At 38.5% G+C, this 16770-nt stretch overlaps 1 protein-coding gene across 1 annotated transcript; it reads left to right on the forward strand.

Annotated features, from left to right (window-relative positions):
* Nucleotides 1-238: 238 nt before the first annotated feature.
* Nucleotides 239-11293, forward strand: LOC102699451 (pre-rRNA-processing protein TSR1 homolog). Its single transcript, XM_006663309.3, has 21 exons — nt 239-518; nt 659-744; nt 2655-2732; nt 2847-2975; nt 3216-3266; nt 3364-3504; nt 3589-3711; nt 3819-3896; nt 4241-4330; nt 4412-4531; nt 4728-4811; nt 6011-6109; nt 6199-6387; nt 7041-7116; nt 8101-8204; nt 8294-8553; nt 9440-9526; nt 9624-9851; nt 10525-10603; nt 10675-10738; nt 10846-11293. The coding sequence occupies exons 1-21, from the start codon at nt 437-439 to the stop codon at nt 10953-10955; spliced, it is 2358 nt and encodes a 785-aa protein (XP_006663372.1). The 5' UTR covers nt 239-436; the 3' UTR covers nt 10956-11293.
* Nucleotides 11294-16770: the final 5477 nt, after the last annotated feature.

Genomic DNA, 16770 nt, shown 5'->3' on the forward strand with positions numbered 1-16770 from the left:
ATTTATGTATATACACGCACGTGTAAATATGTATATAGAGAGAGGTGAGATTCTCATACAGTTATACTCGAGGAGTCGAGGTGAAATTGGAGGCGGCAACAAAGAATATTGAAAAAAAATCTTGGGCCTCCACCAGGAAATGGGTTGGGCTTTACTCCCGATAAGACTCGGCCCATTAAACGATCTGACAAGTGGGTCAACACAAAGCACTTGTCCAACACAAAGCGAAGCTTGGCAATCGGCATTGCACTAAACCCTAAAAATCCTCCTCCCCCTCTCTACCGACCGACCAGCCGCCTTCTTTGTTCGACTCCGGCGCCCCGTCCCGCCGAAGCAGTCGACGGCGGCGCTCCGCAGGCGGGGGTGGTGCACGTGACCCTTCGCGGCCCGCCGCCTCCTCCTCTCCTCCCGCCCAGCCGCCGGCGGACACGGCGCGATGGGAGGCGCGCGCGCGCAGGTGAACAAGGCGCACAAGACGCGCTTCGCCTCCAAGGCCTCGCGCCACGCGCACAAGATCGGTACGGCCTCTACCATGGCGGTTTCCCTTCCCCTCTCCGCCCTCCCCGTCAATCCCGATCCTCTTCTTGTTCTTTGTTCCTGTTCTTGTTCTGCTTCCCTGCCATTACGCTGACGGGTGGTGGTGTATTTTCATCGGCAGATAAGGTCAAGACTGGGAAGCCGGAGGGCAGCCACCGCGCCGCCGTCAAGGGCGCCCGCGCCGCGCGCGTCCAGCGGAGCAAGGCGGTGAGGCTCCATGAGCTCTCAGCGCATTGTCCCTTTACTTTTCCTTGGCTAATTTAGGCTATGCTTGTGATACATGGCGAACTTGCCTAATCTTGATTCGGGTTTATGCTGTGTGAAGCTATTTTTCCCCTTCTTCTGATGTTTTACGAAGCACAAACCATATTGATATGGCCGTTGTGTTTGTGCATGTTATTCTAAGCGCCTATCTTACGCTCGCCATATGATTAGGTAGCTCTACTTGCGATTGTGGTCGCATGAAAGTTTGGATTTCGGTGGAGCTAAACCGTATAAAAACTGACTTAGTTTCAGGATGTGTTATGTTTGTTACCGACAAGCATAATTTTCATAAGTTCAAATCTATAGCCCACAATTTTTGACCAATATATGTTTCTTCTGTTTGCCTGAGCTTGAAGAAATAATTGTATGCTTTTGATCCTTTTAGGAGTTGTTCAAATTAGATATGCTAGTTGTTTTGGTTAGGCCTGATAATTCATCTTTTTCTTTTTCGTTTGATAATAAACACCAGGTAAACTGGATGACCCAACTGTGTTAGGGACCAACGCGTATTTATAAATGTATCAAATAAATAAATAAATAAATATACATATAAGAGTAACACTGCAATAGGGGGCAGAGAGAAATCAATAGTTTATTTCTTGTAACTAACAAGACGTATTCTTTACATATTTTATTTTAATTCAGGATTGAGTGGGCTATATTGCTTAATATGACTTCATTATGCTGTTCTCAGATGCTCCAGCATCCAATAATGCAATTCTCCACTAAAATTGTTACGTAAGAAATGAGACTTGTTTCCAATAATACTTGCAACATGTTAGGGAAGAAATGAGACAGCCAATACACTCTGTTTCAGAGTGAATGACAATTAATCTTCGATATTGCAGGCTAAACTGATATGTCTCAACCAAATTTCATTATACTGAAGCTTAACAGCATATATATATTTTCTAACAAAAAAAGACCTTCTGCGATTTAGTTCTTATGTTGTGATAGGTTGGAGGAGGGACATGGATATCTTCATCACCACACGAACTCAAGTATTTTATGAAGTTGGAAAATTGTCCTGTTATATATTTTTTTTTGCTTATCCTGGCTCACAGTCCTTGTGTTGCTAGTGTATAAGATTGTTCAGCATGTTCAACTCTTCATCTGCTAAAGCATTGTTAACTGCTGGGCAGCAAGCCCTCATTAGACAGGTGTCAGAGGCCAATGGTGCAAATGAGATACTTCAACAACATGCTGAGTATTTGTGAAGATAGAAACATTATAATTTTCCAGAACTAAACAAACACAACACAGGACATAGCCTGCAGTACAATGATAGAGCCAGCAAGGCAAGGGTTTTCACATGGCCAGTGATGTATCATAATGTTTATTTTGAACAAAATCACACTTCCTTTATGATGTTAGATGGCAGATTGATCTCTGCATAGTCTCTATCCAACCGGATTCTTGGAAAATTTGTTATTGCAATAATAATTCGCTAGATGCAGATCTTGAAAACTGTTTTAATTTGTGTTTCTTCTGGTAGGCTTGAAGAAACCACAGCTTTCTACTAATTTGTCTTTTTATTTTGTTCTATCCTTCAACATATACTTAATTATCCTTTTCTTTATTTCATTGATCCATTTTCTTGCTAAACAGTAAAGTGGAAAGTATTGTAAGAACCCCTGTCTTGGTTATTATAGCTCCAGGGCCTACATGTCTGACATTCAATTTATTTATTCTTTAATTCATTTTCTTTGGTTTAATTTCTGCTCAACTTGGATTACTTATACCAAAAGATGGTTGCTGAGCATTACATTTTGGCTTGTTAATAGATCTTGTTTTTTATAGTCATTTTTGATGAATGTTTTTTCTTGTTTACTGATGTTTTTGCTTGGTTGCAGTTCCGTGATCAGAAACGTGCTGCTTTGCTGAAGGAGAAACGGTCTTCTGTTGGATCATCAAGTGCACCCCGTGTCATTGTTAGTATCCCTGAACTTAGCCTTGTTGTCCTACTTTTTATGGTCACAGTTTCCTATGGTCAGATGATAGACATTTGTCACCTTTCCTTGGGGGTTAACTGATGATTATTGCAGGTTCTTTTTGGCCTTTCCTCGTTGGCAAATGTTAGACCACTTGCGGAAGAGCTTTTGACCATTGCATCTGGAGAAGGGAACCCAACTTCCTCCACTGTTGCTTCTAATACATATAAACTTCGAACCACGGTTAGTTTAATATAAATACAAATTGTACTACACATACCTATAGAGATAGGTTGTCGACTTATTGCCATTGTATCATCTCTCTGATGTGCATGTCTTGAACTATATAGATAGGTTAGAGCATTTGGTCTCATGTTTTAGTCATTCTTTATGTATATTATTATCAATTTGTTAATTTCTATTCATTGAGTGTACACTTGACATGAAGGATAACATTGTTTTATATTCATATGGTCCATGAAGGTACTGCAAGCACCTTATGGTGATCTTACATCATGTATGGAGCTGGCAAAGGTTCATTTTTTAACCAAACTCAGTTTGTCACAATTGTTCTTATTGAAACTTTTTGCCCCTAACCTGGATCTTGCAAATTGTACCTTTCCTACAATAGGTCGCAGATTTGTTAGCATTTGTACTATCAGCAAACTCATTATACAATTGTGAATCGAGCAGTCCAATTGATGATTTTGGATCACAATGCTTGTCTGTTTTTCGGGCCATGGGCTTACCTAGTACAGCTGTTTTCATCCGAGTAAGTTCCCATACAAGCTTTTGTCATGCAAGACATTGTATTATTGTTGTCAACTTCCATTTTTTTAACATCCTTACTTGCCAGGATCTTCCATCAGACAACAAAAGTAGGCAGGAGTTGAAGAAAGCAGCCATTTCATTTGTTTCTCCAGAGCTACCTGAGGATTGCAAGTTCTATGCAACTGACACGAAGGATGATTTGCACAAGGTTTTCTTTGGAACCATATTATTAAATAGTGAAAGATATTTTTTCTTCTTTACATTTTCTATCTTCCTGATGCTGTGCTGTGACTATTTATGCTTGTATCTTTCCAGTTCATGTGGCTCTTCAAGGAGCAGCACCTTTCATCCCCACATTGGAGAAACCAGCGACCTTATGTTATGTCTGAGGAGGTTTGAATGACTTGATACTCTATTTCTCTTTTTTGGAGTGTTAAGAACGGTGTGGAATATTTGGCCCAAAATCACATTCATGTTTCCCATTTTGAAATGTGTACTTGACAATCAAGACTGGTTATGCTAAAATTGAAGTATTATGTGAACATTTGCAACATGTGTTAAACATTTGAAAAAGCATGTAGTTCATGATGATATCATAATATCACCTTAGGTTTCTATGTATTGATATGTTGGCCTTGAGCCTATATTATTCTGCTAGTGTTGATTATCCAGAAGTTATGGCGTTGGCTTTTATTTTTCCAGTTTAAAACTGATTAACATAAGATTTTTGTTTTCAGGCCTCCATAAAGCGTGATGACAGTTCAGGACTGTGCACGCTGCTTTTGTCTGGATATTTACGGGCCCACAATCTTTCTGTCAATCAGCTTGTAGGTGATATGTTTTAATTTTTTAGTGATCTATTTTATTATTTTGTTTTCCTATTTTTCTAATACCTTTGCCAATCAAAGGTCCATGTGTCAGGTGCTGGTGATTTTCAATTGGGTCAAATTGATGTCCTCAAGGATCCTTTTCCTATTAATGAGAGGAAAAACTCCAATGCCATGGATTCTGAAGATGGTGATATTCAGGTTGTTATACATCATAAATCCACAGCTTTATAAACTGAATTATGCAATTTCATAACTATGGTAGATTGATCTATGCAAGTAATGTTATCTAGTAACATGATAAACATAGTAACCATTGACTGAATTCTCTTTCCATGTTCAGTTGCATTTATTTTGGTAACACCTTTCAGACTACTCGTTCTTTGGCCTTTTTCAGATTGTTGACACCTTTGTTCCAGACCCTTCAAATCAAGAGCCTTTGCTATTTGAGAACATCCCAGATCCACTTGAAGGGGAGCAGGTGACCAATCTCCCATTTTTCTTAATGATGTGATGTTGACAAGCCGTTGTTTTGAGTTCTGCCGCGATCTCTTGGTCTAACTATTACTTCATAGTCCTTAGAAAGTTTGATTTAGTGCAGTTTCTACTGAGCATTTAGTTATAAAATCTCACCATTTGTTAATGTGATTATGTGAAGCACCATAAGGTTGGTTTGACAAGAGCTGTAGTTAATATTTTTGATGTGACTTACTATTTCAATGTTCTGTCATCTTTTGTTCTGTACTCCTTTTTGTTTTTTCATGTTTGATGTCGTTGACTTTTGAAACTACGTTTGATTTGTTTTATCGTTAAGTATACTTTAAACATGACTTATACTTTTGCATAACTGCACAAAATTTTGAATAAGATGAATGGTCCAACATATGCCTAAAAGTCAACGTCATCAAACATAAAAAATCAGAGGTAGTATTTTTTTATTGTCTTAGATGAGCTTAGAAGTTTGTTTGCTTTTAACATACTCTTTTCAAAAACATAAGGACACCTACAGCCTCATATTTTTGTTTTCTATAAGCATAAGAAAAAAGGACTTATTAATGGTTAAAAACTAATTGGTGGGTAAAAATTTTATACGTGTTCTTAGCGGTCTAAAAACACATGCTGGAAAATAGACTACAATGAAAATCCCAAAATCAACTCCAAATTGAAGTTTTAAAATTCAATTTTTGGCTTATAAGCATAAACATATGCGAAAAGATGGGGGCCTAGAGTTTAAAATTTCTCTAACAATAAGGATACCCCCCCACCTACCTCCTCATCTTAGCCAATCACAACCATCCCTCATTTAATTTTTCTACTTCATCTCAACCAATCACAACCCTCTCTCCTTAATGGTTTAATCTCTCCCAAAAAGCTCCAAACATCCTTACATTGTTGGAAGGAGGGAGTAGTTATTAGTTCCTAAAAATACAATACATGTTAAATCAGGTAGTAATGTAGTATAGACTTGCATATTGGAAACTTTTACTGTCAGCCTGTTTCTTTTGGTTCAGTTTGCCTGTATTATTTGCCGTATCCTAATGAATCAAACATTTGCTTCACATGTTTGTATCATCCCTTTAAATATGATTTGCTCTCTTGTGAATTACTGAAATTGGATTACATCAATGCATCTACATTTGAGAATAATTTATTGTTGTATTATCATGTACCCTCTCCTAGACTTGGCCGACGGAAGCTGACATGGAAGAAGCTTATTTGAACAACAAACAGAGAAAGCTTGCAGAAAGAAAGCTTCCTCGAGGCACTTCAGAATACCAGGTGCACAATGCCTATCAATATTATATTGCATATTGTTTACATTTTTAATAATTACACTTTGAAAATTAATCCTCAAATACTATTGTCAGGCTGCTTGGATTGTTGATGATACAGATGATGAAGATGGTGATTCTGAGAATGACAACCAGGATGTTGCTGGAATGGTTATAGATGAGCAAGGTCACTCAGACCATGGATGTGATAGTTCGGATATGGACACAGTATCTCAATTTACGGAGAAATTTGATGAAGAAACAATCGGGGGTACCGAGATGGCAGTGAGTTACCTCATTTTCTGATTTGAAAGTAACTTAATTAGTGGAAAATAATAGAATTTATAGCTGCAATTTCTTTCTTTTTTTTTTTTGTTATTTTGGTATTTCTCTTGTCTTTAATCCTTGTGTAGTTGTACTAGTAAAAGGACACTAAAAATGACTGCGCTGATGTGCATAAAAAAATCTTGTACATGAATTATTATTTTTGGAACCAAACATATCCAGTAACATTTTTGCTGTAGAGAGCACTGAATACTTAACAATGTTTTCCCATCTAATAGTAACATGGCTTTCTATACTACATAGCATACATAGCATGGCACTTCACTTATCGTGGACCTTCCCACATATATTCAGATTTTGAGGCTAACTAGGAACAAGAAAAACATGTGGAAAGAATGTTGTCCAGTAGGTAGTACATAAAAAAATGCTGTGTAGAGGAATGAGGCCACAGATAACAACCATACTCACCATTACTTTCTTTAATATTAATTGTAATGTTAGTTATGCCTTCTCTAACACAGTTATTAATCTGGATTCATGCTTTTGTATCTAAGATTGAATTCTTTTTTCTGTATAATCTGTATTTTTTCTTGCCTGAGGTGCAATCTGTCTCAACTTTAAGAAAGTTCTCTTGTTCTCTTGTGCTTTGGCAGGATGATGAAAATTTGACCAAAGAGCAGATAGAGGCAGAGATTAAGAAAATAAAAGAAGCTAATGCTGAAGATGAAGGTATGGATTTCAATAACCATGGCAACTCATCCAAAAAGTGCAATTTATTCAAATAAAATCTGATCCTGATTTCTCTTGCTGGTCATTCCCTACCTTTCCTGTACATAATGGATATGTAACACATCCCAAGGAATTCCTTGTATCAGTAACGCCGTTGTAAGAAAATGACATTAATGTTAACATAGCTACTAGAGAATTCAATGTTTCAACAATCTTTTCATAAAAAAATTCAACATAAAATCTTACACGTGGATTGCACATTGGTTGGTTCCCTCTAACTGCGCAAAATCTTACACGTGGGACTAACCTTTAGGTGTTGCTGACTTGTGTGACCTACTTGCCGGTGGAAAAATGTGTGTTTTGTGTAGGTGTGTTGAGTATTGTTATATTTTTAAACATAACCAAAAAAGGTAAATGCAAACTAGCTATCAACATAATTTTAAAGTTTGGGACATATAATCTTTAATTAATATTTCTATGTTTATTCCGTAATTCCAGGACATGGTGATGGAAATGTCGCTTATACAGTTTTTTTCAAAAGTTATTTTGGATTCTCAATGGAATATATCATTTAGTTGCAGAACGATGACTTAGGAAATAAAAACCAAAAGTAAAATATTGTTTGTGTTTTACCATATTTTTATTGACATAGTATAAGTTCTATCAGGCTTGGTAGATTGGTGTTCTCTTTCTAATATACCGTTTCATGAAATGAATACTCTGAGATCATAATTGAAATGAACAATGGAGGTTGGAAGTGAGGACCAGATTTCATGTCAAAATTAGCTGTTCTCAGGTAGTGGCAGTGACTCCTAGGCAAGTTATCACATTAATGCTATACAGACTTGTAGATAAGCTAAGTCTTAATTGTTTCCTTTTCCAGTCAACAGCTGTTCAGTGGCCTCCAATTATAGTTTTACTATAGGCTAGCTTTGCATCACGTGGTTTTCAAAGAACTACATCTATTATAATTTAATGTTTCAGAATTTCCCGATGAGGTGGAGACACCCATAGATGTCCCAGCAAAAAGGCGATTTGCTAAATACAGAGGGCTAAAGTCATTTAGGACATCATCCTGGGATCCAAAGGTAAGTGTGATTGAATTATATTTAGAGGACCTTAGCAAAATTTCATGCACCATTTAATATGTTTGTTTTTCTTCATTTTGTTTCTGCAGGAATCACTTCCTTCGGATTATGCAAGAATATTTGCATTTGATAACTTTACAAGAACACAAAAGCATGTCCTTGCTAAAAGTGCAGAGCGAGATGAAGGAACCTCGAAAGATTGTGTTCAAAGAGGGTCGTTTGTGAGGCTCCATGTGAAAGATGTTCCTACTGACATTGCCTCAAAACTTGTTCATCCATCAAGAAGTTTGCCTGTGGTTGTTTCTGGTCTTCTTCAACATGAGTCAAAAATATCAGTTCTTCACTTCAGGTATTCATCCACCCATGGTACTCAACACCTTTGGTGCAGTTTGGTTTAGCCTGCGGTGGTATCTCTCTAACTAACATATTGCCCACGCTTTGCATCGGGATTTTATTAAAAGAATATTATTAGCAATTTAGCATGTTATTAAAGTAGAGCTAATAAAAATATTTTGATATATTGCCCATGCTTTGCAACGGGATTTTATTAAAAAATATCATTAGCATGTTATTAAAGTAGAGCTAATAAAAAATATTTTGATATATTGCCCATGCTTTGCAACGGGATTTTATTAAAAAATATCATTAGCATGTTATTAAAGTAAAGCTAATAAAAATATTTTGATATATAAGTCTTAGTTATTTTTCCTTTCAAAAATAGGAGGGAGTTGGTGGGGTAGATGACAGATTCACCAGCCACCACTACACTTTATAGGAGCATAGATATAATAGATACTAAATTGCCTTCCATGGAATCCCCCCCCCCCCCCCCCCCCCCCCCCCCCCCCCGCTTGGCATTGCTGACTGTGGCCTTGGCCCAATTCCTATTACAATAGGCTGACATGAATTTGGTGCATATGAATGTAGATAAATTTGATAGTGTTGCTGCCCAGAGTTTGGTATCTGGATTTTGCCAGACATATATGGGACTTACCGGTATTCGTTATTACAAAGCATGAAATTTCAGTATCATGGATTTCAGTTCTAGTATATTTGTAAAATCGATAAAATTGTAATTCATGAAAGCAGTTTTCAAGAAAAAAATCGTAATGTTTTTATGTGCATATTCTTTCAATCTATCTCTCTATTTAAAAAGAATAGATGGTCAAAGTTCTGAAAGTTTGACACCATAATTCCATCATGTGATCATTCATTCACATTTCCTTTTGTTGTAGCATAAAGAAACATGATTCCTACGAAGCTCCTATCAAATCCAAGGAGTCCTTGATTTTCAATGTTGGGTTCCGGCAGTTTACAGCCAGGTAGAAATGGAAACTCAGTCATGCTAATGCAGAAAATACAGATGCTTTTCCTTTCTTACCTTGAGAAGTGTGATGATTATGCATGAACCAATTGTAGGCCATTGTTTTCAACGGACAACATCAATTGCAATAAGCATAAAATGGAGAGGTTTTTACATCATGGGCGATTTTCTGTTGCGTCTGTATATGCTCCAATTTGCTTTCCTCCTCTCCCTCTCATTGTTCTAAAGAACAGAGATGGGGAGCAACCTGCCATTGCTGCTGTTGGTTCACTGAAAACTGTGGATCCGGACCGGATTATTCTCAAGAAAATTGTTTTGACTGGGTAAGATTTGAGTTATCCTTTAATAGGCAAATACTTCTGCAGTTCTTTTCCTTTCTTTTTGTACCGATAAGTTCATGTTGATTCTAGGAAATTAATCCTGCTACTGGAAACAATTCTATTGTAATACTGTTCACACAATTGATATTATTTGAAACAAAATATATTACGATACTGTTTGCAGTGGTGCTGTATAACATCGAAGCATGTAGATGTAGTCTTTAGAACTGTTTGTCAGTTATTTGAATCTATGAAAGAGGGAACTCAAGGTACGCGATAATTGCTTGTGCTTTGTAGGATGACATTTATTGTACTAACCTGGTATAATTGCTGAAGTGGGAGAATGGGGGTTTCTACAACAACTTGTGTCATTGACTGATAATTTTCTTGTTTTGCCAGATATATATGATCAGTCTAACCTTTCAGGAAGTCTTGTCAAATTTTATACTCCGTTTCATATTATATAACTTTTTGGGTTTGTCTCGATTCATCAATGCATCAATGTTTATGTTTTATGTATGTGTCTAGATTTATTAGCACACATATGAATCTAGACAAGCTTAGAAAGTTTTATAATATGAAACGGAGGAAATACATGTTCAGCTATTGATTTTTATGATGGGACTTAAAGTTCAATTTATCAAGTGCATACTTTCTGATGTCACTAATCATGCAGGTATCCTCAACGAGTCTCAAAACTGAAAGCAATAGTGCGATACATGTTCCACAATCCTGACGATGTCAAATGGTTCAAGGCAAGTGTTTGACAGCAGATTCCATAAAGCTTCCTTATATATTCGATGTCAATAACACCATTGTTTTGCAGCCTGTCGAGCTGTGGACAAAACATGGCCGACGTGGCCGAATCAAGGAGACTGTTGGTACTCATGGTATGTTTTGCTGCTTCTTTTTTCGTCAAGGAAAAGTCCTTTTGACTTGTTTGATTCATATATAGGCCATATCTCTGTTCCTGTACTCACCTTGCTCTTGCTACCAGGTTCTATGAAATGCATATTCAATAGCAGCGTCCAGCAGCATGATACCGTGTGCATGAGCCTCTACAAACGTGCTTACCCCAAATGGCCCGAGCAGCTCTACCGGATTTGATCATATGTGGTCATGGGTGGTAGGCATGTATGTCTCAAGTTTTGACAGGTGGAGCTCATCGATCAATATGCTTCCTGATGCAGCTCATACATACATGTATACTATGCTAGTTAAAAAAGGACCTATATCGACACCAAGGACATGTAGTTAGCTGAATTCTGAATTCTGTAGGTTAACATTCGTTCACTTGTGATTGATTGAGCCGATAATTCACGTTTCAAGTTACAAAACGCCGGTTCATTGATTGGCGTGTTCTTCTCAGTTTTACAACGACCAACCAGCTTCTTATGCATTCATCCTTTGATTTTTACTGCTGCAATGCAACTACTAGATCACTGGTTTGTGCTTGCATGCAAGAACCGTCAGGCCAATGGTTCAGCTTATATAATGGCAAGCCAGGTTCGCTTGTTGGAGAATGATGTTGCGAGTTAACGGTGGTTGTCAGGGAGAGACCACCGGCCGTGGCCGTGGTAACGGATTCTTTTCGTTTTAAAATATAACTTAATATAACTACGTTTAATAGAGTTAAAATATTTTATTTGAGGCAGTTCTACCTTATTATCTGTATACAAAGCGTGAATTTATCGTATAATCACTTCATCCCCTTCTACTTGATACCTCATTGGGTCCCTGCGGGTTATTCGTGGGTGTAAACCTCGACCTTGTCTGGACTAAAACCAGGGTTTTGGCCCCGAATCCCCGTGGGCCAAAATAGACCCTGTCCCTGCAGGGAAAATTACCATCCCTAGGCAGCTATAGGCTCATTTGTGTTAAACGGTAGGCGAGTTGTCGATGACGGGACCGCCACCATCACTGTTGTAAAAAAAAAGCTCAAGCATCGATATTGATGGTACCTGTGGCCTGTGGGTGACACATACCAGTATGTGACCAAGGGACCGATGTACGGACCATTCCAAGGGCATAGGGAATAGAATGACCACCCTCCATCCATCCCGGAATAAGAGGAAAGGAGAGAATGCGCTTTAGTGGTTACGAAACCAAGCTCACTTTGATACAATTGAGGTACACATAGGTAGGGAGCATCATCGTACTCAATCCTGCTTAGGTAGAGCAAGACAAACGGATCTATCATTCCGCAAGAAGTGACTAGTTCCCTTTTCTGTGTAAAGCTATGTTGTGGCTCCCCCTCTCTCACTCATGCCTTCAGAGAGACTCTAGGTAAACGCTGACAATGATAATCATTCTAGATATAGTGACCATTTTGAAGGTGTAATATAAAAGGTTATTTTTGGCGTGTCGTCCCTATGGTAGTGAACTTATTTAACCAGGTTTGCTAGAAATAAAGATGGCAAGATAATCGGAAATGATTTAGTTATAGTTTAATTACACTCCAATGTTTACTTTTAATTTGGTTCGACGTTGGTCGCTGATGGTGATAGGGGTGAAATTTAATCTACACAATGATCTACAGCTGGTTTCAAAGATTCTACTTTTATGATTTGAGAAAGCCAAGATCTATGTACAACTACTTTTAAACCGTTGGAAGAAACAATAGCTTTGAATACTCTTGTCAACCATTATGGAAATGTCTATCTTTAAAGGTGATACTCTAGATAGTTTTTTCTATTTTAATTTATTCAATTGATGGTGTTAAGGCCCACCCGTATCATGAATATAATAATTAATCAGCAAGGCTGCCATTAATATGGAGTTGCTGCAGTATAGCTCAGCACTTTGTGCGATTCATCCAAATCAAGACTGGTTCTACCCTGTGCGCGCATGCAGTACGGTATTCCTGATGTCTTCCATTTAAATATAATTCCATATGAATATATTGATGCATGAGATATACTTTGAATTCTCCATTCTAATTTACAATTCTAATGCTAGAGATATGATCCGAATTACAACATGCAATGTGTTTGAATTATTAGTCCCATAATATGACTTATATTCTTTTTTTCTTTAGGATTCAAATGCGTTTGGTTTATGGACGAGATGAGATGGATTGGATCCATCTCTAAATTGCAGAATGGGCTGGTTATATTTTTCTATTTGGTTAGAGAGATGAGTTAGACCCTGTTTTTTGTTTGGTTGAAGAAATAAGATGTGATGGAGTAAACCTATCACATGTTTGGTTCGAGAGATGGAGGTGGGTAGACTAGATATGATTCCCTCTCTCCCTCTGCGCACGCGAACTAGACGGATCGGTCTAGCCAAACTTGGCGGACTAGTCCATTCATCATCTGGGCAGAATATTACTCACTAGGTCCATCCTATTCCACATAGTCCATAAACCAAACACTAGCAAAATAGAATGATCTTGATCTAACCCATTTCATCCTTGCAACCAAACATTTTCTTAGAGTTTCCTAATAAGACACGTAGTCTTTTCCTATTAGGACTTTTAGATTCCTTTTTACGTATATTTTGTAAGCTGCAGCGGAAGGGCGTAACAATCTATTATATACACCTGCGTTGTAATTATCTTTGGTGGTTATGGTCAGTTGGCGCATGTGTTTTTTTTCCATAAGGGTTTCCATGTTAAATTGATCTATATGTTGTGTATCAATTTTCCTAACATACAATTTAAGGGTATTTGGATTATCTCCTTAAACTGATTCCTCCGAGTAAATGGTATGCAATTTTGTTAAATGATTGCAGCAGCTTGATGAACTTTAGTTAATCCACTCTGCCTCTCTCTCTTCTGTAGAAATTACGCATGTTTTTATTATATTTCAGCTTGTAACAAGTCAATTAATTTAAATGATCTGTTCCACAAAATTGCAAGCCAAAGTGCCAAACTGTAGTAATACCATCCGAACACCTTCCCTTTGTCGACTCCTGTACTAAGTTTTAATTAGGCCCAGTTCGTTGAACAAGGCCCATGAATGCCGGTGGTTATTGTTCTTTTTCCGATTAGGCCCAGTTCATTCATTATATTGAAACACTTGTAGTTAATATCCGAAATTTTGGAATTTTTAATTTTATTTATTAAATTATTTACCATTTTAATTTTCCGCTTCAAAAAATCACAAGACTTGCCTCCTGCCGCCCTCCTAGAGGGCGGAATGTTGACGTGGCGCATGGCGCGGTGCCCTGGCGGGACGGCCGTTAGGGCCGGGGGGCGGATTTTTACACCAAGCCCCCTTCCGCGCTTACGGAGGGCGGGAAGGGGGTAAGTGCAAAATTCGAACGGCCGGCCGACGTGCCTGCGGGGGAGGGGGCCTGGCCATTTTGCAAGCGGCCCCTTCTCGCTCTCCGTAAGGGCAGTTTAGGTTAGTTTGGCTAATTACTATTAGGAAAAGGGTTAGATTTAGGTTAGCTTTATGTTATATTGTTTAATGTTATATTTAGTACTAAATTAAGGTAATATTTTATTAAATTGACTTTGTATATGCAACTTAAAAGAAAATATAGAAAATATGTTCCGAATGTTAATAAAAGTTAAAAGCAAACTTAAAAATTATGGAGGTTCGATTTAGGAAGTATTGTTTAATGCTATATTTAGTACTAAATTAAGCTTCGTATTAAATTGGCTTCGTATATAATAATGTCATTAAAAGATATGTCGAAGTAAAGAAAAAATATTCCGAATGTTAATACAACATAATAGCAAAGTAAAATTGTAGTACATGAGAACGACAAAACTAGAGAAAGAACATAATGGTGCAAGAAGCGAAAATGTAGTGCGATTTCATTGCTCAATTCGGAAAACAATGTATTACAATAAAGCTCAAATCAGGATACAATCGTTGAAAATACATCGCGGTCATCTTTGGAGTTGTCCCCTTGAGCGTCGTTGTATCGGTGATCATTCGTAGTACTCCTTCTCTCGCTTGTACTCATGACATGTTTCGCCTTCAGTTATTTTATGGCCGTAGTACTCAGGCATGACTTCATCGATCCACGCAGTGAAACAACACGCTCTTTAGTTCTCCTAAAATACCGGAGATGCTCCCAAGGGAGGTTAACAAAGATAGAAACGTGGAAGCCATAATGTCATATTGGGATGATGTTTACTTACGGTGTGGTTATCGGTTATGTTTGGACAAAGGAAATATCTCCTCCCATAACTCTGTGGTTCGAATGATGTAGTCATCTGGCAGCGATTTCCACAACTGCATATTGGACGTTCGACCCAATCTGGTACGCTGAATGTATTATTCCTCCAATCAAGGGTAGTGGCTTCTACACGCCGTACATCCTCCATCCCTGCTTGAAGGAGTTGTGAGGGGGTTTCTGGCTACGTAATTGATGGACCTGCTATAGAAATTCTCTCTGTATCTATTCACTGTAAGAAGTTACATTGTCTTTGTTCTTCCTGCGTGAAAATAAGAATAATGTTAATCTATAAAATAGAACGTCCGACAATATATATATCTAGAAGAAATGGTACTTACAACGAGATTGTCGTCGACAATGCAAGGGCAAACGAAGCATCATTGGCCAAGAGTTCACCGTGAAATAGATCTTACAACCTGGCAACGTTCACCGCAGTTACATTTGGGACGTTCCCTCCACGTTGGCAGTCCGTTGGGATCGACCCACCAATCGCGATTCTCAGCCGCTATACGCCGTTTGTGTTCAGCCTTCCTTCTGCGGTAGTCGGATATATGTTCACTTCGTGGATAGGGGCGTGAGTCATTGCGGGTGAGATTCTCTCTATCAACCCATTGAATAAATCTACATACTGGGTTTTGGTACTGGAAAATCCAAATTTTGGAAAACGATTTAGAAGGTAGGTACTTATGACAAACGTTGGGATAGGTGTTGTGGTCAACCATACCTAAGTCAAGTTTGCACATCTGAAGAACCTCCTCCCTGGACTTTCACTGTGCATCGAGGCCATTAGGATGCACCGGTCATCACAATAGTAGAATGGACGATCACACCATGGTGGCATACGGCCGGCGAAATGATCCTTTCGACACTGGAGATGCTCAACAAACAGAGTCTCTCCCATGGTAAACAAGGAATTGACGATAAGCTTGTTTGTTCGGGTGGTGTGTGAATGTCGTCACTGTTATAACGAGCGGTGTCGAAAGTTTGTTGTCGTGATGCGTTCAAAGTTGATTGCGACACCTCGAGCAGGGGCTTTCATTCGGCCGAGTGAGTTTCTGCTACGGTTGCTGGAACTGGTTGGACATGACACGACAACTCGGAAAGGGCTGTCACGCCCAGGCGCATGGGCAGAGGCTTAGCTAGGCGACATTGAACTTTCGACGCGTTGATATATACAATTCTCACTGTCCACACGAGCCACGACAATCTACTTTCGGTGCCTCACTGTGCATCGTGTCAGAACATGTAGACGCTGAGCTTCACGACATTCAACTTTCGGCGCCCCTCGACTTTCGGTGCCTCACTGTGCATCGTGTCAGAACGTGCATACGCAGAGCTTCACGACATTCAACTTTCGGCGCCCTCTCGCTATAAGAGCAACAACCTTCGCATACCAACCAAACAAACCATCCTACTCATTAATTCCTTCTCTACCATCGGAGTGCCTCCATTCGATGAAGAAAGCTAGCAGATTATGCGCAACAGGTAAATTTGGGTCACCAACCAGCTTTTTTGGTTTCTTTCAGTACTTCAATAGATTTCTATTATGAAATCTTGAAATGCAAATGTACTGGAAGAAACTGAAAAGGCTATTGGCGATCCAAATTTACCTGTTAAGCATAGTCTGCTTATAGATAGAGAGCATTAAGGATAGATTGTTATTCTGATGGTTAATACACCTTACAAGCAAGGTAACAACCATAGCATATATTAAATTCAGTATGTACTTTCGATTTAACGGTAATATTTGCTAGTGTTTTCATACTTGAGGCACCGAAAGTAGATCTGT

The sequence above is a fragment of the Oryza brachyantha genome, chromosome 11 (genome assembly GCF_000231095.2).
Source record: "Oryza brachyantha chromosome 11, ObraRS2, whole genome shotgun sequence".
NCBI lineage: Eukaryota > Viridiplantae > Streptophyta > Magnoliopsida > Poales > Poaceae > Oryza > Oryza brachyantha.